At 39.8% G+C, this 22660-nt stretch overlaps 1 protein-coding gene across 2 annotated transcripts in view; it reads left to right on the top strand.

The window, feature by feature from the left end:
• LOC133657805 (cytochrome P450 3A40-like) overlaps positions 1 to 19447 on the top strand; it is a 27312-nt gene extending 7865 nt beyond the window's left edge. Inside the window, exons 5-13 of one of the 2 annotated variants that reach the window (XM_062059565.1) lie at positions 1673 to 1786; positions 5414 to 5499; positions 5579 to 5721; positions 5795 to 5919; positions 12398 to 12482; positions 12558 to 12718; positions 18304 to 18530; positions 18914 to 19076; positions 19162 to 19447. In XM_062059565.1, the coding sequence (XP_061915549.1) occupies positions 1673 to 1786; positions 5414 to 5499; positions 5579 to 5721; positions 5795 to 5919; positions 12398 to 12482; positions 12558 to 12718; positions 18304 to 18530; positions 18914 to 19076; positions 19162 to 19236 (1179 nt within the window). In that variant the 3' untranslated portion in view covers positions 19237 to 19447. Of the gene's footprint in view, positions 1 to 1672; positions 1787 to 5413; positions 5500 to 5578; positions 5722 to 5794; positions 5920 to 12397; positions 12719 to 18303; positions 18531 to 18913; positions 19077 to 19161 lie in introns of both variants that reach the window. The other variant, XM_062059564.1, reaches the window with a different exon arrangement.
• Positions 19448 to 22660: the final 3213 nt, after the last annotated feature.

Genomic DNA, 22660 nt, shown 5'->3' with positions numbered 1-22660 from the left:
TACGCATGTACGTATGTATGTATTTATTTGTGGTAAGGTTATTTGTAGAGACGGTATTTATGGATACATTTGAAGAGTTGGATCTTGAGGAGCCGTTTCTTTTAAAGAGCCGCTCAAAAGACTGACTCGTTATTATAGTTAGTTTTTTAACAGTTTTTTAAATCAAGGAAACAACCACTGGGATTAGTTATACGACAAGATGTAGGTCAGAATAAATTTATGACTCTATTGGTGGGAATTATTTTTGAAATATTGGATATAATATAATTTTTTGTTGTCTTTTCAAAGTTTTATTGTAAACATTCCATAAGGCGGTACCATATTGCCATGCTTTGGCAGTGACATCACTAGTTTGAATTTTCCCTCGCCTAAAAAAATGTGTAGCATTTTAACAATATAGAAAAACAAATACACAAATAAGCAACAAAAAAATTATGGATTAAAAAATAAAATAAAAATAAAACAATAAAAATTAGGACATAATAGAATGTGAGTACAAAATTGTATTTCTGTACCTGGTGTGTGTATGATTGAACTACTACCATTTAGATTAGGGCTATTTAACTACTGCAGGGGCCGGACATCGAAATGTGGATATTTCGCCAAAAAGTGCCTCTGCAGGTTATATTGCTGTGAGACTGTGTTTACGTAGTTGCAAAGTCAACACATCAGCTTTCACACGGCAATGTCAATTAATTAATTATTCTGCCTTCGCTACTCGTTTCCAGCATGTGCAGCTGCACAGATAGTTAACAGCATGAAGAAACAGAAGCTCCAGAAGTTTTGTTGAGGATAGATGTTCCTGCTTTTGAATTATTGTCCTTCTTCCTTAATGTTATTGATGACTAAGTATATTATTGTTAATTATTAGTTTAAACATTTCCGCTTCTTCTCTTCACATTCTGAATTTTTGCTTTTTTCTTACATTTTTACTGTTTTTTTCTTTTTAATTCTAATAGCTCTTATTCATTCTTTTAATGCTTTTATTATTTTTACTTATTTAACTTTTTTATGGTTTGAAACACCATTTTTGTCTACTTTGTGTTTTCTGTTGTATTAGCTTGGCCATATTGTTATTCACCCCACTACCTCATTATACTTCAGAGTTTAAAATAAATAAAAAACTCTGTAGTTTGTATTTGTTGTGATATGGCGAAGTTGGTAGAGTGGCCGTGCCAGCAATCGGAGGGTTGCTGGTTACTGGGGTTCAATCCCCACCTTCTACCATCCTAGTCACGTCCGTTGGTGTCCTTGGGCAAGACACTTCACCCTTGCTCCTGATGGCTGCTGGTTAGCGCCTTGCATGGCAGCTCCCGCCATCAGTGTGTGAATGTGTGTGTGAATGTGGAAATAGTGTCAAAGCGCTTTGAGTACCTTGAAGGTAGAAAAGCGCTATACAAGTACAACCCATTTATCATTTATTTATTTATATGAGATGTTATTATTTGAAATACACAACTTTTTAAATGTTTGCAGGCACACTAGGTACAATATATTTGCACAAAGTACAGTATCGCCGGTGCCGGCCTGAATTTTATCCGGTATCGAATCGGAAATAAAATCAGCGGTATCGCACATCACCACTGACTACTCATAGGTATGTCCTCGTTCAGGTTTTATAGTTATGTCCTTTGTCAAGATATCCTAAAATACCTGCTAAAATGTCCCGCAGGACAACTTGGTGTTGGGAACGCTGAATGAGGCCATCACCAACGTCAAGGACGAAAAGTGGAAAAGAATACGCAGCTCCTTGTCGCCGTGCTTCACCGGCGGCAGACTGAAGCAGGTGGGGGTGGCGCCGCTATGGCCGTCCAAATGTTTGACCTATCATGAGACACCGGTAGATACCTCCACCAAGGAGGGACATGGGAAGTTTAAACATTTGTGTAGATCTGGATAAGAGTGCATGTTTTCTTTTTTCAAAGCTTATTTAAGTGTCTACGTTAATACACCACAGTCAAACCTCGGTTTTTGTTAGTAATTTGTTGCAAAAAGCCTGAGCAAAACTACATTGTTCGAATGCACAATAGCAATTAAAACAATTAATTGATTAATTATATTACTTTTATTATTTCATTTGATTAATTATTAATAAAAAAATATAATCATTATTAAAAACGTATTACATCCATTTTTTTTAAAGTAAATAAAATTAATCTGTTCCAGACACCCAAAAATGTAAAATTACGACGACTGTCAAAACTACATTGTACAAAAACTGTAGCACTTTAAAAAAATATATTATGATTAAATATATTGCTTTTATTTAATTTGATTAATTATTGATTATATATAATAATTATTAAAAATACATCTATTTTTAAAAAGTAAATCTAATTCATCTGTTCCAGACACCCAAACATTTAAAATTACGACGACTGTCAAAACTACATTGTACAAAAACTGTAGCACTTAAAAAAATAAATTATGATTAAATATTTTGCTTTTATTTAATTTGATTAATTATTGATTATATATATTAATTATTAAAAATACATGTATTTTTAAAAAGTAAATCTAATTAATCTGTTCCAGACACCCACAAATTTAAAATTACGACGACTGTCAAAACTACATTGTACAAAAACTGTAGCACTTAAAAAAATAAATTATGATTAAATATATTGCTTTTATTTAATTTGATTAATTATTGATTATATATATTAATTATTAAAAATACATCTATTTTTAAAATGAAATCTAATTCATCTGTTCCAGACACCCAAAAATGTAAAATTACGACGACTGTCAAAACTACATTGTACAAAAACTGTAGCAAAAATAAATTATGATTAATCAAATTACTTTTATTTAATTTGATTAACTATTAATTATACATAATTATTAAAAATACATCTATTTTACAAAATTAAATCTAATTAATCTGTTCCAGACAGCTTAAAATGTAAAATTACGACAACTGTCAAAACTACATTGTACAAAAACTGTAGCAATAAAAAAAACATTATGATTAATCATATTACTTTTATTTAATTTGATTAATTATTAATTATATATAATAAATATTAAAAATACATCTATTTTTTTTTAGTAAATCTAATTAATCTGTTCCAGACACACAAACATTTTAAATTACGAGGACTGTCAAAAATGAATTTAAAAAAACAAAATATGCTTAATCACAGCATAGCTGTGGATTATTTCTAATTCAATATTAATATTGTATTTAATTAATATTCATTTTTAATTAATGTTAATTGTTTTTAATTTTGCATGAGCAAAGAGACTCAAAAAATAAGGCATAATATATGCGCGGACTGTGTTTATGAAACACCTTTTCTCTCGCAACTTTGCCCAATGACCGCAACTTCCTCGTACGTTTTAGCCAATCCGCATCATTTTCGCCATCGAATTTGTCTCTCAACACACACGTCAACCGTCTCATCAAAACTTATGTTTGTTTCTTGTGTAGACGAAGCAGGAACAACAATGTGTAACAATATAGCCGCTCCTTATTGCTCAAATGGCACAACTGTCGTCATACCGCGTGGCTCAGACCTACTTCCTGTTCCTCCCTATAGCGCTAAGTCTTCTGGGTAACGTAGTGTATTAACAACTTGCAACACGCCAGCATCCTGTCTTCCTAGTTTACATGCATTTATATATTAATTTAACCTTTATTAATCCAGGGTAAGTCAATAAGAACATATTTTCATTTGCAATGCTGACGGAGCAAAGAGGCAGCATTTACATGTTAGAGACGTTGAACTGTGATGATAACCCCTCATTGTCTCTCATTTATCAACAAATATTAGCGCTATAGATCGCTCTCAACAGTCAAATATTCTACATGTGCAGGGATAAATGTGTTGGAACATAAATTAATGTTTAAGATGGAAAAACACTTTTCAAGTGTAAAACATACACAGAGAACGTCTGCAACTTGTTTATGGTAGAGCAAACACTAAGGAAGCCTTTGGTGGTGTTTCTTTCTGTAGTTATAATTACTACAATTTGTACTAACCTTTTATTTTGGACTATAGAGCACACCAGTATATTAACCGCACAAACAACATTTTAGAAGAAAATTTAGTTTTCCATATATTAGCCGGAGATACTGTATATACTGATACGAAACATTTTGTAAATGTTTATTTACATACCTGAATTGTTTCCAAACAGTGTCTGTACTGCAGTAAAACAGCGTTTCAGAAAAAAGAGAAGTCATTGTCATCGTCAATAACTCCATGGTGACGTTTTGGTGAATTTACGAAACTGAAACAATACAAAAAGAATGCCATTATAAGTTAATAATACTAACACAAACACTCGTAAACGTGTTAGCATATTAGGTCATTCTAACGACGCTAGCTTCATTACATTACGATAGCCAGTACAAATATGCATGAAAACACTCCTGGCCATCACACATGGGATGGTTTAGTAAGTAAGAATTGTTTTAGTCACATTGTAAAACTTACAAACGTTGCTTGTAGTGATGAATGAATGATACAAAAGAGTAGAAACGCTATGGACGACAAGAGGATGGAATGGCACTTATACATCCGGTTGAAAGCTCAGTCTAAACAGAAAGGCAGCACTTACAGAGAGCAAACTCATCCAAAAGGTTGCGCCAAAGTCTAAACAATACCACTATCACACCTTGTCAGTTTCTTTGCTTTTTTTATTTTATTTTTTTTATTAATAATTTGCGTTATGGCCGTCAGTGAATAAAAATCCATAAATTAGCCGTACCCTTTCAAAGGGCAGCATGGTTCAAAGCGGAGGAAAAAAGTAGCTGCTTACAGTAAAGTTATTTAAAACAGCACAATAATTTGACCATGAGCTCCGAGTATGTGCTTTTGCTGCCATCTACTGTCTACTTTTAAGTCTGAGCGGTATAAAACGAGTACTGTCATTTTCAATTTGTGGTTTTTGAGGTTAAGTTTACAAGGAACACTTAAGCATTGACAACAAATTCATAAAATCACAAGTTAATTCAATATTATTAAAAGCAATTAGCCTTAAAAAAATTGCAACTTTTGTTGCAGCTTTCTGAAAAATCTGCGGAAAATTCAGACATTTTTAGGCCGCAGTAATCACACAAAAGCCTGACTTTGTGTTATTTTAAGAAGGAAGTGCTTACTTTGTCGCTCGGCTATTCCGTCATGTTATTTTAGTACTGAAATGTTTGATATTTCGAAGATTAATAAAGCGATAATTTTTACAGCTCTCAAGAATACATTTTATAGAGAATTATAATAGTTTGTGTTAGGTTACACGCAGAAAATACCGTAGTTTGATACGTGCGATGTTTGGCTGTAAGATAACCGAGACGCTTGACAGAGATTTTGGCGAACATTTTCACTGAAAAATAAGGCTTACAAAAACCCAGATTTGCCTGCAACTACTAATGATATTAAAAAACCCAATTTATTTTTTCTGATCCAAGGTCTTTCCCCTCGTCGCTCGCTTGGCGGACCGACTGGTGGAGAGTCTCGGGAAAAAAGACTTAAGCCAAGCGGTTGACATCAAACAGTGTGTACAAAACAATTGTTTGTTTGTTTTTTTCTTGGAAAAAAAAAGAAGTTTCCGCTGTTTGTGTTTGGCGCTGTAGATTTGTAGGGTCCTACAGTTTGGACGTGATCACCGGCGCCTCCTTCGGCGTGGAGGTCGACTCCATAAACAACCCAGACAGCGTCATTGTCGCTCATCTCAAAGGCATTATCAACATGAAATTTTGGAAAATGATGGTCCCGAGTACGTATGCATCGGTTCTGTCCGACGAGGAAGGCCATGAGCTCAATCTCGCTTTTTCTCATCTCCTTTCCAGTGCTCTTTCCCTTCACAAAATATCTGCTCCACCTGTTCAAATTTGACCTCATACCCAAGCACCATGTGGACTTTTTCTTCAACATCATTAAGAAGTTTAAAGACGAGCATCAAAACGACCAGTCGGTAAGTTCTCCCTCCCTATTTACCAGAGGTGTGGACTCGAGTCACATGACTTGGACTCGAGTCAGACTTGAGTCATGAATTTGATGACTTTAGACTCGACTTGACAAAATGTAAAGAGACGTGCAACTCGACTTAGACTTTAACGTCAATGACTTGTGACTTCACTTGGGCTTGAGCCTTTTGACTTGACATGACTTGCTACTTTCCCCAAAACCCAAAGATTAAAAGTTATTTAGAAGCGCTCCGTATCTTTCATTTTGTACTTGTCTGTCTGTCTATCAGCGTGTTGTGTGTGTCAGCGTGTGTGTCTGTCAGTACAATAGCCAATCAAATTAGTTCTACGTTGTATTCGTCCCCAAAGCACTCATTCAATCAAATTGCATAAAAACCAACCAAGAATAATTGTCAAACGACGCGCCAGTGAGAAAAAAATATGCCAAATTTGGTTTCGTTTGGGTATAAAAACTACGACTTGGTCAATAGAAAACGAATTGCCTTATGCAAATCACGCAGTTTGAATATTACAGACGGAGACGCAACAACTTCCAACTTCGTTCGACATTTGAAGTTGCACAAAGAAGGGTAAGTTTTGAATGTAAGATAACGTTTATTGGCTAAGTAACGTGACTTTTATTTGCTGTGTAGTTAAATCAGTGAGGCTGTAAACTCACTGCTAACGTTATAACCATAGACATCTTATAAGGGTACGCAGCATCGAGCGCTACTGCCTACTGGCGCAGACGAGACGCGGGGCCGCCATCTTGGAGTAGTGATCCGCTTCACTCAGTGCAATTCATTTGTCAGGAGCAATGAACTGTCAGCGCATTTAATTCATTTTACATCACTGAATACCACTGATTTTCACGCGCTTTTTTGTCATACGTGTAGCTATAATAAAGGACATATGTTTTGGCGTGTTTTATTATTCATAGTTTGCTTAACAGTAATAGAATATTCTTATATGCTACAAGTGACCAGACGTCCGAGATCAAAACTGGGAATATAATCCCAGAGAAGAGGGAAAAAACGGTCAGCTATTTTTAAATTGAAGAAACAATATGATTAGGTTATATATACATGCATATATCCTACATAAACAATGTATGAATACATTAAATATCTACCTGTATATATCTTAGAGACTGTATCTCTGTTGCTGCAGCAGCAGAAAGTTTATTCTGTCTTGACACTTTGTATTGATATTTTGTATTACATTCTTCCCTTAAATGATCATGTTTACAGTGATTGTTTTATATGTATTTTTTATGTATGTCGCTTTGGATAAAAGCGTCTGCCAAATACTTAAACATAAACATATGTAAACACCTGAAAGTCTTTATATCAGCTAAAACCACCAATCTGTTTCACTGGATTCAGAATAAAACCAAATTCTGTTTTACCCAACAATGTTAGTATTTGAATATTGTTACTTGAAGACTTATTCCTGGTTACAATTATACTGTTAAGAAAGTATTGTCTTATATTTTGCCTAAAATGAGAATGCATCATAATCAGTGGCGGCTGGTGAATTTTGTTTTAGGTGGGGCAGAAAGTTTGTAAACCAAATCCCTGTAGGGGGAGGTCATCCTCCCCCAGAAGATTTCTTTGTGATTTTCACATACAAATATTGAAGATCTTTGCTCCTTCTCAACTCTGTGGTAATATTATTTTCACAAAATACAACCAATGGTACATTAATGTTAAATTTTACTTCCCCTGATTCCTATTTTCAACAGTCCGCTTATTTGAGCAGGAAAACGCTGAACACCTTCTTTGTTTTCTACCTGTCAACTGTCAGTTTAGGCTGCTCGCCGGCTCCTCATCACCACTTCAAGATGGCGGCCAAATTTCTTGCGTCACAGCAGCCAATGCTGCGTCTACTTATAAGATGTGTATGGTCATAACGTCATTGCAAACACGGCAATCTGTTGCGTCCACTGCAGTTCGCTACCTTATTCATACTTTTTGTCAAGTGATTTTTTTTTTAAGCAGGGTTGCATGAGGTACCTACAATTAACGTTACGTTAGTCAATGTATCACACACAGTAACGTAACATTAGACGGTGGTCAGCAGCACCGCATATTTTAACCACCTACAAAAAGACAAACATAGTCAAATAAAGGTCAGTTAAAATGTATACTATATTAAAGGCCTACTGAAAGCCACTACTACCGACCACGCAGTCTGATAGTTTATATATCAATGATGAAATCTTAACATTATAACACATGCCAATACGGCCGGGTTAACTTATAAAGTGACATTTTAAATTTGCCGCTAAACTTCCGGTTCGAAACGCCTCTGAGGATGACGTATGCGCGTGACGTAGACCGGCGAACACGGGTATGCCTTCCACATTGAAGCCAATACGAAAAAGCTCTGTTTTCATTTCATAATTCCACAGTATTCTGGACATCTGTGTTCGTGAATCTGTTGCAATCATGTTCATTGCATTATGGAGAATGAAGCTGAGCAAGCAAAGAAGAAAGTTGTCGGTGCGAAATGGACGTATTTTTCGAACGTAGTCAGCAACAACAGTACACAGCCGGCGCTTCTTTGTTTACATTCCCGGAAGATGCAGTCAAGATGGAAGAACTCGGATAACAGAGACTCTAACCAGGAGGACTTTTGACTTCGATACACAGACGCCTGTAGAGAACTGAGACAACACAGACTCTTACCAGGATTACTTTGATTTGGATGACAAAGACGCAGACGTGCTACTGTGAGTATGCAGCTTTGGCTTCTAAACATTTAATCGCTTGACCGTATGTGCACAACTTTTTTTTGCGTATGTACGTAACTTTTTAAAAATATATAAGCTTTATGAACCTTGGGTTAGGTGAACGGTCTTTTGGGCTGAGTGATTGTGTGTGTTGATCAGGTGTTTGAATTGTATTGGCGTGTTCTATGGAGCTAGGAGCTAGCAGAGGAGCTAGGAGCTAGCGTAACAAACACGCAGGTGTTTTTATGCAGGATTAATTTGTGGCATATTAAATATAAGCCTGGTTGTGTTGTGGCTAATAGAGTATATATATGTCTTGTGTTTATTTACTGTTGTAGTCATTCCCAGCTGAATATCAGGTCACCCCCGGCTCTCACAGCATCTTCCCTATCTGAATAGCTTCAACTCCCCACTAGTCCTTCACTTGCACTTTACTCATCCACAAATCTTTCATCCTCGCTCAAATTAATGGGGAAATTGTCACTTTCTCGGTCCGAATCTCTCTCACTTCATGCGGCCATCATTGTAAACAATAGGGAACTTTGCGTATATGTTCAACTGACTACGTCACGCTACTTCCGGTAGGGGCAAGCCTTTTTTTTATCAGATACCAAAAGTTGCAATCTTTATCGTCGTTGTTCTATACTAAATCCTTTCAGCAAAAATATGGCAATATCGCGAAATGATCAAGTATGACACATAGAATAGATCTGCTATCCCCGTTTAAATAAAAAACATTCATTTCAGTAGGCCTTTAAGAATATGTGTACATATTGCATAGGACCCTGACATCTAAAAAGTACAACTCTGTTCATTGTTATGTTCTTGTATTTGTTATGTTTTTCATGTGTACGCACACATAAACACACATACAGTATGAGATGAGATCAATGAGATAAGGTAAGAACAGGATAGAAACTGCTGTGGAACTAGTTACAATGCAATATGCCATGGAAATACAATGTTAACACTTTTGTGCAAATAAGTACAGTTGCCCTTGTTTTTGCAAATGTGTTTATTCCGTAAAGGAATGAGTTAAATGTTTAAAATGACTGGTTAATAGTGCTATTATGAAGTGCAATGTCAGCACAATTTTTTTTCCTGCAATTTCAAATGCACTTGTTTTAATGAATAAATACAGCGTTTGAAAAGCATACACAATCTGTGTAAATATATTAGTCTGTGGTTAAAAGGACTTGAAAGGACTCGAAACTCAAAATGCAGGACTTGGGACTTGACTTAAATCTTTCCAGGCTTGAATTTGGACTTGACTCGGGACTTGCCTGTCTTGACTCGGGACTTGACTTGAGACTTACTTGTGACTTGCAAAACAATGACTTGGTTCCACCTCTGCTATTTACACACAGGGGTGTCCAAACTACCGTCTTAAATGTGGCCTGTGAGACGTCATGAGTTCAATAAGGAATCACAACGCTGAGTGTTTTGAAATTAATTTTAGATATCTGACAGCCTGATAATTACATATTTGCCGCCATCTGGTGGACAATATGGTTAAATCAGGTCAATGACCATGAATTGTGCGTTCAAATGAAATTAGCATAGCATTTACCTATATGACACAATCCAAACAACCTTCCCTAATCATGGCGCAAAAACAAAATGCAACCAACACAAAAAGTCAATACACATGGTCACTGAACTTTGTGGATATTATTCAAAACATGTCCAAACACCATAAAAAAATCTAAATTACACCCATTTAAATCTATTACAGTGCATGATGGGAAAGAAAAATAAACATCTCTCCACGGTTATCCATGTTTGGTGCATTTTAGCTGCGAGATATTTGCAGAGATTGATTGTAAAACTTTAAGGAGGTCGTCACGGAAGTACACAAGGTAAGAGTCGAACACTTGCATCCTCCTGATATCCAGTTATATTAATTATAGATCCATTATATTAATATCCATCCATCCGTCCATTTTCTACCGCTTGTCCCTTTCGGGGTCGCGGGGTTGCTGGAGCCTATCTCAGCTACATTTGGGCGGAAGGCGGGGCACACCCTGGACAAGTCGCCACCTCATGACAGGGCCAACACAGATAGACAGACAACATTCAAACTCACATTCACACACTAGGGCCAATTTAGTGTTACCAATCAGCCTATCCCCAGGTGCATGTCTTTGGAGGTGGGAGGAAGCCGGAGTACCCGCAGAGAACCCACGCAGTCACGGGTAGAACATGCAAACTCCACACAGAAAGATCCTGGAACTCAGGACTTAATATAAAAAAAACAAAAAACAAATCTCTGCATTGTGTTTAATGACTATTCGGCCCACTACGCTACTGTATTTTAATGTGGGTCCCTGTAGAGCCACGTTTTTTCTGAGGGTTGGTGAAAAATGTTTAAGAACCACTGCGCGAGGGAAAGGGTGTCAAACTTGTTTTCATTGAGGGCCACATCGCAGTTATGGCTACCCTCAGAGGGCCGTTTGTAACAGCGAATATATATGAATATAAATTAGGGATGTCCGATATGGGACTGCCGATATTATTGGCTGATAAATGCTTTAAAATGTAATATCGGAAATTATTGGTATCGGTTTCAAAAAGTAAAATTTATGACTTTTTAAAACGCCGCTGTGTACACGGACGTAGGGAGAAGTACAGAGCGCTGCCTTTGCATGCCGGCCCAGTCACATAATATCTACGGCTTTTCACACACACAAGTGAATGCAAGCATACTTGGTCAACAGCCATACAGGTCACACTGAGGGTGGCCGTACAAAAAAGTTTAACACTGTTACAAATATGCGCCACACTGTGAACCCACACCAAACAAGAATGACAAACACATTTCGGGAGAACATCCGCACCGTAACACAACACAAACAACAGAACAAATACCCAGAACCCCTTGCAGCACTAACTCTTCCGGGACGCTACAATATACACCCCCCGCGATGCTGCTAAACTGAACTCAAACTATAACAAAGGACATGTTGACTCACGGCTGAATTAAAGTTTAGATTAGAGATGTCCGATAATGGCTTTTTTTGGGGGGTGCGGGGGGTGTATATTGTAGCGTCCCGGAAGAGTTAGTGCTGCAAGGAGTTCTGGGTATTTGTTCTGTTGTGTTTATGTTGTGTTACGGTGCGGATGTTCTCCCGAAATGTGTTTGTCATTCTTGTTTGGTTGGCGCATATTTGTAACAGTGTTAAAGTTGTTTATACGGCCACCCTCAGTGTGACCTGTATGACTGTTGATCAAGTATGCCTTGCATTCACTTGTGTGAGTGAAAAGCCGTAGATATTATGTGACTGGGCCGGCACGCAAAGGCAGTGCCTTTAAGGTTTATTGGCGCTCTGTACTTCTCCCTACGTCCGTGTACACAGCGGTGTTTTAAAAAGTCATACATTTTACTTTTTGAAACTGATACTGATAATTTTGAAACCGATACCGATAATTTCCGATATTACATTTTAAAGCATTTATCGGCTAGAGATGTCTGATAATATCGGTCTGCCGATATTATCGGACATCTCTAGTTTAGATGGAACAAAGCAGAATTTTATCAATGAGAAAATTAAGTCCTTTAAAGTAGAACGAGCAAACACCTGCAGAGCACGGCGACCACATTGGTGATCAGCTACTGAATTGACCGGTCGCCATAATCATGTGGGCCTAAACAACCGCATAGAGTGGCAATGTGGTTATTATACTGGTTGAAGTTTGCAGCCACGTCTGTCTCTAATGCGAATGTTGTGTGCCATTTGTTTCCCTCCATGCAGAGCAGTGAAGACTTCCTGCAGGTGATGATCCAACACGAGATACCGGTGTCAGACATAAAGAGCGAACAGGAGCAGCCAAGTAAAGGTAGGACTTCCCAACAGTCACCAAACCTTTTATCGCCCGCAAAGTGCATAGTGCATATCCATTCTGTCGTCGCAGGCCTGACGGAAGAGGAGATCCTCTCACAAGCCTTAATTTTCATCTTTGGGGGCTTTGAGACCACCGCCGCAGCCCTCACGTCCCTGCTGTACAACCTGGTCACCAACCCTGACGCCATGAAGGCCTTGCAGGAGGAGATCGACGCCAACGTTACCACAGATGTACGCCATCACCACTCATGCTGTTGTGTGTTAGCATGGATACATTTGCACATTTTCATATTTAGGGGCCTGCACCCATTCACATGCTGCACAGGTGGATAGGTGCTTTGCATAGCTTTTTAGCTAGTTTTGAAATGTTAAATCCTCAAAACCATTAATTTTGATACTTGGTACTATCTTGGAAATATGCCAACAATTAATGCTAACTTTGTAGGAAAACGTGTACGTTTTGGTTTGTGATACTCTGTGCTGTCAAGCAAGTGAGAAAGTTAGCATGCTAATGCTAATTTTGTGTGTTTAAACCCAAAAATCATGTTTTGTGATACTCGGCACCATCTTGGAAATATGCTAACTTTTGTTTGCTAACTTTTTAGCAAAATGTGTACGTTTAAACCTAAAAATCATGGTTTGTGATACTCAAGTGAGAACGTTAGCATGCTAATGCGTTTTGTTAGCTTTTTAGCTAATTTTGTATGTTTAAACCCAAAGATCATGTTTTGTGATACTTGGCGCCATCTTGGAAGTATGCTCACATCTCTTATATTAGTATGCTAAAGTTTTTTTTGTAGCTTTTTCGCTAATTGTGCATGTTTTACCTAAAAATCATGTTTTTTTTATACTTGGCGCCATCTTGGAAGTATGCTAACGTCTATAATATTAGCATGCTAACATTAGCATACTAATGTTTTATGCTAGCTTTTTAGCTAAAGTATGTTAATAACTAACAGTCATAGATTTTGATACTTGGCGCCATCTTAGAAGTATGGTCTTTTATAATAACATGCAAATGCTAGCATGCTTACGTTTTGAGAGCTGAGGTGGGTGTTGTCATTGGAGATTTTTCTGGCCCTGCTGAGAAAACGGGAGTTGTAGACGGCAGTTAAGGTGAGCAGAGGGCAGCCGATGATTTTTTTTGTGCGGTTTTTGCCACACTCATCAGTCAGCTAGAGTGCCACACTGTCCCAGCGTAGGTCAGCAGGCTCTCGATGGTGGAATGGTAGAAGGTCACCAGCAGCTGAGCACCCTTAGGAAGTGTAGCCCCTGCTGGGCCTTATTGACAAACGCTTTGGTGTTGGTGGACCAGGAGAGGTCTGCAGTGATATGGATCCCGAGGAATTTGAAGGACTCCATTTGCTCCACACATTCATCTGTTTCGCCAGAAGTCCCGAATGAGTTCCTTGGTCTTAGTGATGTTTAGTGTCGAGTTTCAGTACCTTATCTCTGTAGGCTACCTCATTTCCCCGTGTAATCATCCCCACCACCCTTGATGTCAGCAAATTTGACAATGATGTTCTGTGGGTGGGTGGGATGTGTAGCACGGGTACAGTTGCGGGCTCAGCACACAGCCCTGGAGAGAGCCGAGGGGAGATAGAAGTGAGAACCCAGTTTCACCTGCTTGGGTCGGTTGACCAAAACATCCTAAATCCAGGAGCTGGTGGACGGTGGGAGCCCCAGGTGGTTAGTTTGGGGATCAGAATGTTCTGTGATATTGTATTAAAACCCAAGCTGAAGTCGCATCCTGACTAAGCTCCCCTGCTGTTCCAGGCGGCTCAGTGCTGAGTGGAGAGCGATGGCTTTGGCGTCTTCGATTGATCTGTTAGGCCGGTATGCGAACTGGTGCAGATCCAGGATGGGGAGGTTTTGATGTGTCTCAAAACTAGCTCGTCAAAGCATTTGGTGATCGGGATTGTGGCAAAATCCAAGCAGGGTGGGATGATGGCTTGTTCCAGAGTTGGTTGAAAATCTCTGTGAAAACCTTTGGTAGCTGGTTGGCACATGTCTTGAGCACCTTCCCAGGTTTTCAATCCAGACTCGCAGCTTTCCTAGTGTTCACTGTACAGAGCAACCGCCTCACCTCACAGCCCAGCTCTTGTTGTACTCAATGTCCGCTGTAATATTGGCTACAGATTAGAAATCCTACATCTCTAATGGCTGTGATGTTAAATAGCAGTCAGTATCAAGAAAATAATCTTAGATTGTGCTACGAACATGACACGACTAACAAAAAGGTCTCAGAATTGCTGAATTGAGTGCATGTCCTAAGCAAAGACTGGTGGGAGAGAGTTGTTTTGAAGGAATTTTCGAATGTCTTAAAAATCCAATGAGATCCATGGATTGCTGGAAGGAGTTTTAAGTCCAAAGGAAAATACAGTTTGTCGGCTTCAAATGAGGGGTGCTATTGTTGTGTACAAGCTTGCCAGTTGTGCCTTTTGTTTTTATTGAACGGGATTCGCCTCGGGTTATATACCGTGCGTTGGCTGATTGGCGCTTGCGCGACACAAAGGGTCCCCTGCGGCGGCACACATCCACTCGAGAGATCTGGTTTTCAATCACATAATCTTGGTGTGTTAGTCCGACTTTAGAAAAGCCTAATACGATCAGATTAATGTGTTTCCATGGGTTGTAGAATGCTTTTTTTGAGCCAAATTATTTTAGAAATCAAAGTAATTCAGTGCATGCAAATGTAGTCATTGAGTGCGGTGTTTGGGACTCAAAACGGGCAAAAAAGCTATTCAGCTCCTCTGCCAATCCCACTTCTGAGTATTCAGGTGTCGAAGCGCAGCCTCTGTAGTTTGTATTGATCTGTATGCCCTGCCACACCTGCCTGGGGTTGTTTAGTTGCTCTTCTAGCCTCCTTTTTGTATTCCGCTTTGGCAGTCCTAATGCCTCTCCTTAGGTCGGCACGAACAGCACTGTACAATGCTCTGTCACCTGACTTGAAAGCTGAGTCACGAGCCTGGAGAAACATTCGGACCTGGCTCGTCCTCCAGGATTTATGATTAGAGAACACCCGGATGCAATTTTCCACACTGACATTCCCAATACAGTACTTGGTGGAAGAGAGTTCTGCGTCTGTGAATGTTGCCAGGTGTTCATGGGAGAAGGCATCCCACTGTGTATACTCAAAGCAGTAGTTCTGCAATCGGGGGAGGGCATCCTCGGACCAGGTTATGATGGTCCTATTTGTGGGCTTTGTTTGTCGACTGGAAGGGAGTGTGACTCGAGAGAGGTGGTCTGACCGGTTCAGGTGGGGAGAGGTACAACTCTGACGTTTTTGTTAACAAGTTAAAGGTGTTTAATGATAATACAAGCATGTTTAACACTTATAGATTCCTTTCTTTCGTGCAGACAAGATTATAAGTTGGTGTATTGCCTGATTCTGATGACTTGCATTGATTGGAATCAGACGGTAGTGCTGATACCGTCCACATTTTCAAATGGAGGAGAAAAAAAGTCCCCCTTTCTGTCCAATACCACATGAAAGTGGTTGGGTTTTGGCATCTTATTTGTCCAGCTTCCATACTCCTTACAAGAAATACATTGGCGACAAACTCCGTAGCATGCTAGCTTGTGCACGCCAGCTTTCTGATACTCTTATTTTGTTAGCGCAGGCAGGATGAAGCAGCGCTTTTATTATGAAGATAGGAACTGTGCAGTCGGTCTTTAGAGTTTTGACGTCAGGTATGGCGCGAGAGTCTGTTGAAATAAAAAAGTGTTTCTCGCCTTCCTGTCGGTCATTTTTTTCTTAATAATGAGTTCGCAGCAGCCAGTGACAACCTCATAAGACGCTCGGGTGCCAAGAATGTCAATCAAGTGACGAAAGTGACATCTCGGTGAAGATTGATGATCGCTAATTTTTAGGTCTATTTTTTTAATGCCTGGCTGCCGATCGACTGACACACCCTCCGCGATCGACCGGTAGCCTGCGATCGACGTAATGGGCACCCCTGGTTTATAGACTGCAGTGATGACAACAACAGTTAGCTCTCTAGGCAGGAAAAAAAGGTCTGCATCTCACCGACATGAACCCCAGGTCAGAGGTCCAAGGTGCTGTTATTATGCCAACCTTTGTTCACAAAAATGCAGAGCCGCCCTCCCCTTTTCCCCCGGAGTCACTGTTCCTGTCCCATCGATGTAGCGTGGCATCAGGGATTTGTGTAGCGAACCATGTCTCTGGGATAACAAGCGCACAGCAATTGCCAGCCAGCAAATCGTCCGTTTTGTGTACCGTCAATCTGGCGTTTGTGATGTAGAGGCTCGGCCGTAGAGGTTTGAGTAGCGGTTTCCTTAGCCTAGCCAGTAGACCAGCCCTGCGGCCTTGCTTTTGTTTCCTCTTGCGTCGCCGTCTTTGTTGCCTGCCTAACCCGACAACAATCCACGGAGATCACGCTTGCCTCTGGCTTTCTCGTCTGAAATGTTGTGAGTGCGTTGAAAGTCGTCTGATATGGTCATCTTTAGTTGGAAACTGAAGTCCAATAAGTCCAGACGACTGTAGTGTAGGTAGACGAACGAACGCATGTAGGGAGAGCGGTAAGCCACTGCGTCTTGACTTCTTTCAAATGTGAGGATAATTGGTCTGATCGTAGTAAATACATTTCCACAAAGTAGGAATTTTTTATCATAAATTAATATTTTTATAGCTAGAGCATTAAAACCTGTTAACAACCTTCTAAATACAGTTTTTAACATTATGAGAGCCCTCTTGACATGAAATAACACCCACAAAGTTACCTTTACATCTTGTCCAATATAATAATGCTGCCTGAGCCAATCAATGGCCACAATACTGAACAACGCACTCTAGTTGGTTTGGTCTCATTTAGTGGACAATACTACTGTATAGAGATGTCCGATAATGTTTTTTTTGCCGATATTGTCCAACTCTTAATTACCGATTCCGATATCAACCAATACAGATATATACAGTCGTGGAATTAACACATTATTATGCCTAATTTTGTTGTGATGCCCCGCTGGATGCATTAAACAATGTAACAAGGTTTTCCAAAATAAATCAACTCAAATTATGGAAAAAAATGCCAACATGGCACTGCCATATTTATTATTGAAGTCACAAAGTGCATTATTTTTTTTAACATGCCTCAAAACAGCAGCTTGGAGTTTGGGACATGGTTGGGGGGGGGGGGGGTGTATATTGTAGCGTCCCAGAAGAGTTAGTGCTGCAAGGGGCTCTGGGTATTTGTTCTGTTGTTTTACGGTGCGGATGTTCTCCCGAAATGTGTTTGTCATTCTTGTTTGGTGTGGGTTCACAGTGTGGCGCATATTTATAACAGTGTTAAAGTTGTTTATACGGCCACCCTGAGTGTGACCTGTATGGCTGTTGACCAAGTATGCTTTGCATTCACTTGTGTGTGAAAAAACGTAGATATTATGTGACTAGGCCCGCACGCAAAGGAAGTGCCTTTAAGGTTTATTGGCGCTCTGTACTTCTCCCTACGTCCGTGTACACAGCGGCGTTTTAAAAAGTCATACATTTTACTTTTTGAAACCGATACCGATCATTTTTAAACCTACTACTGTAGTATTAATATTTTTATTTTAACAATTTTTATGCTTGAAAAATGCCTAATTTAGGCCACAAACACATATAACATTATTTAAACAAGTATAGAAATATGCCGTGACTGTATGGCTGTACCTAAAATATTTATTTCATTCATTGATTTTGTGTTTTTGTTTTATTTTAGTTATTGTTTATTTCTAACATGCCTACAGCCACTAGGGCGCATTGATCAACACAATAACCCCGGTTTTTACTTGTTCGTCTTTGTGTCTCCCTCAAGGCTCCTATATCGTACGAGACCGTGCTCAATCTGGAGTACCTGGACAACGTCATTAACGAGTCGATGCGAGTCCTTACACCCGCGCCGCGACTTGAGAGGATGTGCAAGAAGACCATCCAGATTAACGGCCACACTTTCCCCGAAGGAACCATGGTGGGCATTCCTGTGACTGTCCTCCACAAGGACCCTCGCTTTTGGCAAGACCCAGAGAAGTTCCAACCAGAGAGGTAAGCTTACCATGTAATTAAAAAAAACACTGCCCAGATGAGGCTTATGTTGCGGCATAATGGTTATTTAATAGTTATTGCCTGTAACAATTTTGTTTTTACAACAAAAATCAATTTGCGACAAACCCCATCGAGTCTTACCTCAAAATAAAGCGTTCAACGAGGACTTTCCAGATCTGTAATTGCTCCACCGATATGCCCTCATATAATCAGGCTATGACTAAAAAACGAAGTATTGCACACTCAAACCAACATAGGACATTTGGTGTTCGTTTAACTGCAGTAATTATCTTGGATGCTAAGCACAAAAGTTGTGTGACGTCATCATTAAGGCTTAAGTTCAACGTTGTCCCAATTGTGCATCTTTGTTTTGCTTGTCGCAGATTCAGCAAAGATCGCGCGGAAGAGGTGAACACGTACGCCTACATGCCCTTTGGCCTCGGCCCTCGCAACTGCGTGGGGATGCGCTACGCTCTCCTCACCATGAAGATGGTGGTCGTGCGTCTGTTGCAGAGTTACACCATAGAGACGTGCAAAGAGACCATGGTAAGACACACATTGGTGTATTTCTACAGTCTGGCTGCTTGTCCCGCTCCTGACATCATCTACCATCTTTTTCCCCACCCTTTAGATTCCTCTGGAGTTTGATTGGGCGTTTAGACCAAAGAAGCCAGTGAAACTCAAGTTTGTGCCCAGACAGGCGTAGCTCAAAAAGCCACAAATGATGCTAAAATGAAGTTTACTTTTTTAAACACATCTTTGTTTCTTTCAAAGACAAACCTTCCAAGATTAAATGTATTTTGACATAAAAACACTATATAGCTTTAGCTGCAAAACATTTCTAAATAACTTTACAACATGTATAAATGCAACTGTAACATGACATTAAAGGCCTACTGAAAGCCACTACTACCGACCACGCAGTCTGATAGTTTATATATCAATGATGAAATCTTAACATTGCAACACATGCCAATATGGCCGGGTTAACTTATAAAGTGCAATTTTAAATATATAAGCTTTATGAACCTTGGGTTAGGTCAGGGGTCTGCAACCCGCGGCTCCGGAGCCGCATGCGGCTCTTTGACCACTCTGATGCAGCTCAGCTGCATACTTGCCGAGCCCCCCGATTTTCCCAGGAGATTTATGGATCTCAGTGCCTCTCCTAGATAACTCCCGGGAAAATATAATCCTATTTTCAGAATAATTACTAAATTAAGGGAATGCTCTAATTGCACTGCAGTAATTGTTCTCTATAGCATTTACAAACAGCGTGCCAGCCCAGCCACATGTTGTATGTAGCTTTTACTTGACACGTAGGAGACAGCAAAGCATACTTAGTCATCAGCCACACAGCTTACACTGACGGTAGCCGTATCAAACAACTTTAACACTGTTACGTTACAAATATGCGCCACACTGTGAACACACACCAAAAAAGAATGAAAAACACATTTCTGGAGAACATCCCACCGTAACACAACACAACCAATACCCAGAATCCCATGCAGCCCTAACTCTTCCGGTCTAGATTATACACCCCCGCTACCACCAAATCCCCCCCCCCCCTCCGTGCGTTGGTTGAGCGGAAGAGTTAGGGCTGCATGGGATTCTGGGTATTGGTTGTGTTGTGTTTATGTTGTTTTACAGTGCAGATGTTCTCCACAAATGTGTTTGTCATTCTTTTTTGGTGTGGGTTCAAAGTGTGGCGCATATTTGTAACGTAACAGTGTTAAAGTTGTTTTATAAGGCTACCGTCAGTGTAAGATGTGTAGCTGCTGAACTAGTACGCCTTGCTGTCACTTAAGTGAGCAAGCTGAATCTGCATTTTACATGTGGTCGAGCAAGTACACTGTTTTGGCAGACTGTAGAGGGCGCCAAATCAGTGCCATCACGCCAATGAGAGGGTTGGCAAATATGACACCGTCAAGCGCCATTCATTTAAAACTCGCGGGCCGCACTAACATCAAATTTCCACATTAAAGTGCGTGCCGGTGCGTGTGTCTGAGACCCCTGGTTAACATAGCACAAAGCTTTTAATCTTTGTATGCGGTGTTTTTCATTTTAAATTTTAAAATTTTTTTTGTGGCTCCCATTATTTTCTTTAATTTGTGAAACTTGCCAAAATGGCTCTTTGAGTGGTAAAGGTTGCCGACCCCTGGGTTAGGTGAACGGTCTTTTGGGCTGAGTGATTGTGTGTGTTGATCAGGTGTTTCAATTGTATTGGCGTGTTCTATGGAGCTAGGAGCTAGCAGAGGAGCTAGGAGCTAGCATAAACACCTAGGTGTTTTTATGCAGGATTAATTTGTGGCATATTAAATATAAGCCTGGTTGTGTTGTGGCTAATAGAGTATATATATGTCTTGTGTTTATTTACTGTTGTAGTCATTCCCAGCTGAATATCAGGTACCGTGAGTAGCAGCTGCGCTTCCAAACATTTGATCGCTTGCCAGCACGTGCGCGTCACGTACGTTACTTTGTTTAAATATATAAGCTTTATGAACCTTGGGTTAGGTGAACGGTCTTTGGGGCTGAGTGATTGTGTGTGTTGTGCAGGTGTTTGAATTGGATTGGCGGCTTATATGGAGCTATGAGCTAGCAGAGGAGCTAGGAGCTAACATAACAAACACTTAGGTGTTTTTATGCAGGATTAATTTGTGGCATATTAAATATAAGCCTGGTTGTGTTGTGGCTAATAGAGTATATATATGTCTTGTGTTTATTTACTGTTGTAGTCATTCCCAGCTGAATATCAGGTCACCCCCGGCTATCACAGCATCTTCCCTATCTGAATCGCATCCACTCCCCACTAGTCCTTCACTTGCACTTTACTCATCCACAAATCTTTCATCCTCGCTCAAATTAATGGGGAAATTGTCGCTTTCTCGGTCCGAATCTCTCTCACTTCATGCGGCCATCATTGTAAACAATAGGGAACTTTGCGTATATGTTCAACTGACTACGTCACGCTACTTCCGGTAGGGGCAAGCCTTTTTTATCAGATACCAAAAGTTGCGATCTTTATCGTCGTTGTTCTATACTAAATCTTTTCAGCAAAAATATGGCAATATCGCGAAATGATCAAGTATGACACATAGAATAGATCTGCTATCCCCGTTTAAATAAAAAAAATTAATTTCAGTAGGCCTTTAAAGGTCCCATATCATACAGAACCTGTGTATTGGATGTGTGTTCTAAAACCATGTACTATATTTTCTGGACCATAGGGCACACTGTTGATGAATGGTACTAGTCAAGTCTTTTTTTTTTTTCCATACAAAAGGCACAACAGATCATAAGGTGCATTAAAGGGGTCATATATTGTTTCTACATTTAAAGCACTTCTTTGTGGTCTACATAACATGAAATGGTGGTTCTTTGGTCAAAAAGTGGCATAGATTATATTTTACAGAACATCTTCAAGCCGCTTTCTGACCGTCTCTTCAAGATGCGTCGTTTTGTGGGCGGACTTATTTACGTGCCTTCACTTGGACAGCATCTTCCCTTTGTTGTACCAGTAGTTTTTAGCGCTTCCATAGCGAGTTTACTGACAGATATGAGTTAGAACTGTATGCTACTTTAGATTAGACATGACAACAGTGGAGGATGAATGCCCCACAACAAGAGGACAGAGTTGAAGGAGCTTATTGACTACGGAGCGGACTACAACGGCGCAGTCGCGCACATTTTGGGACTTATGCAGACCCCAAATACACAACAGCAGGAACCAAGGCGTAAGAAAAGTTGGTTTTGCATAATAGAGCGAAACAAAACGCCAGATAATGTCTCCTAATAGGTGCCATTTTGGGTTCTTTATACACGCGCCATAATAATAACTATGTTGAAGCACAGTATGTCTGACTATGGTAGTTGTAATGCTACCGACAATCCATCAAGCTTACCAAAGTCGTATTAAAACAATTTGACAGATATTTGAGCGTTGCGGGTAATGTTCTATATCAGGGGTCCCCAAACATTTGGACTCGAGGGGCCGCATTGAGTTAAAAAAATTTGGCTGGGGGCCGGGCTGTGTATATATTAGGGCTGCGAATCTTTGGGTGTCCCACGATTCGATTCAATATCGATTCTTGGGGTCACGATTCGATTATAAATCGATTTTTTCAATTCAA

Source organism: Entelurus aequoreus, linkage group LG09 (assembly GCF_033978785.1).
Source record: "Entelurus aequoreus isolate RoL-2023_Sb linkage group LG09, RoL_Eaeq_v1.1, whole genome shotgun sequence".
NCBI lineage: Eukaryota > Metazoa > Chordata > Actinopteri > Syngnathiformes > Syngnathidae > Entelurus > Entelurus aequoreus.
This window is presented reverse-complemented; position numbering and strand designations above follow the sequence as displayed.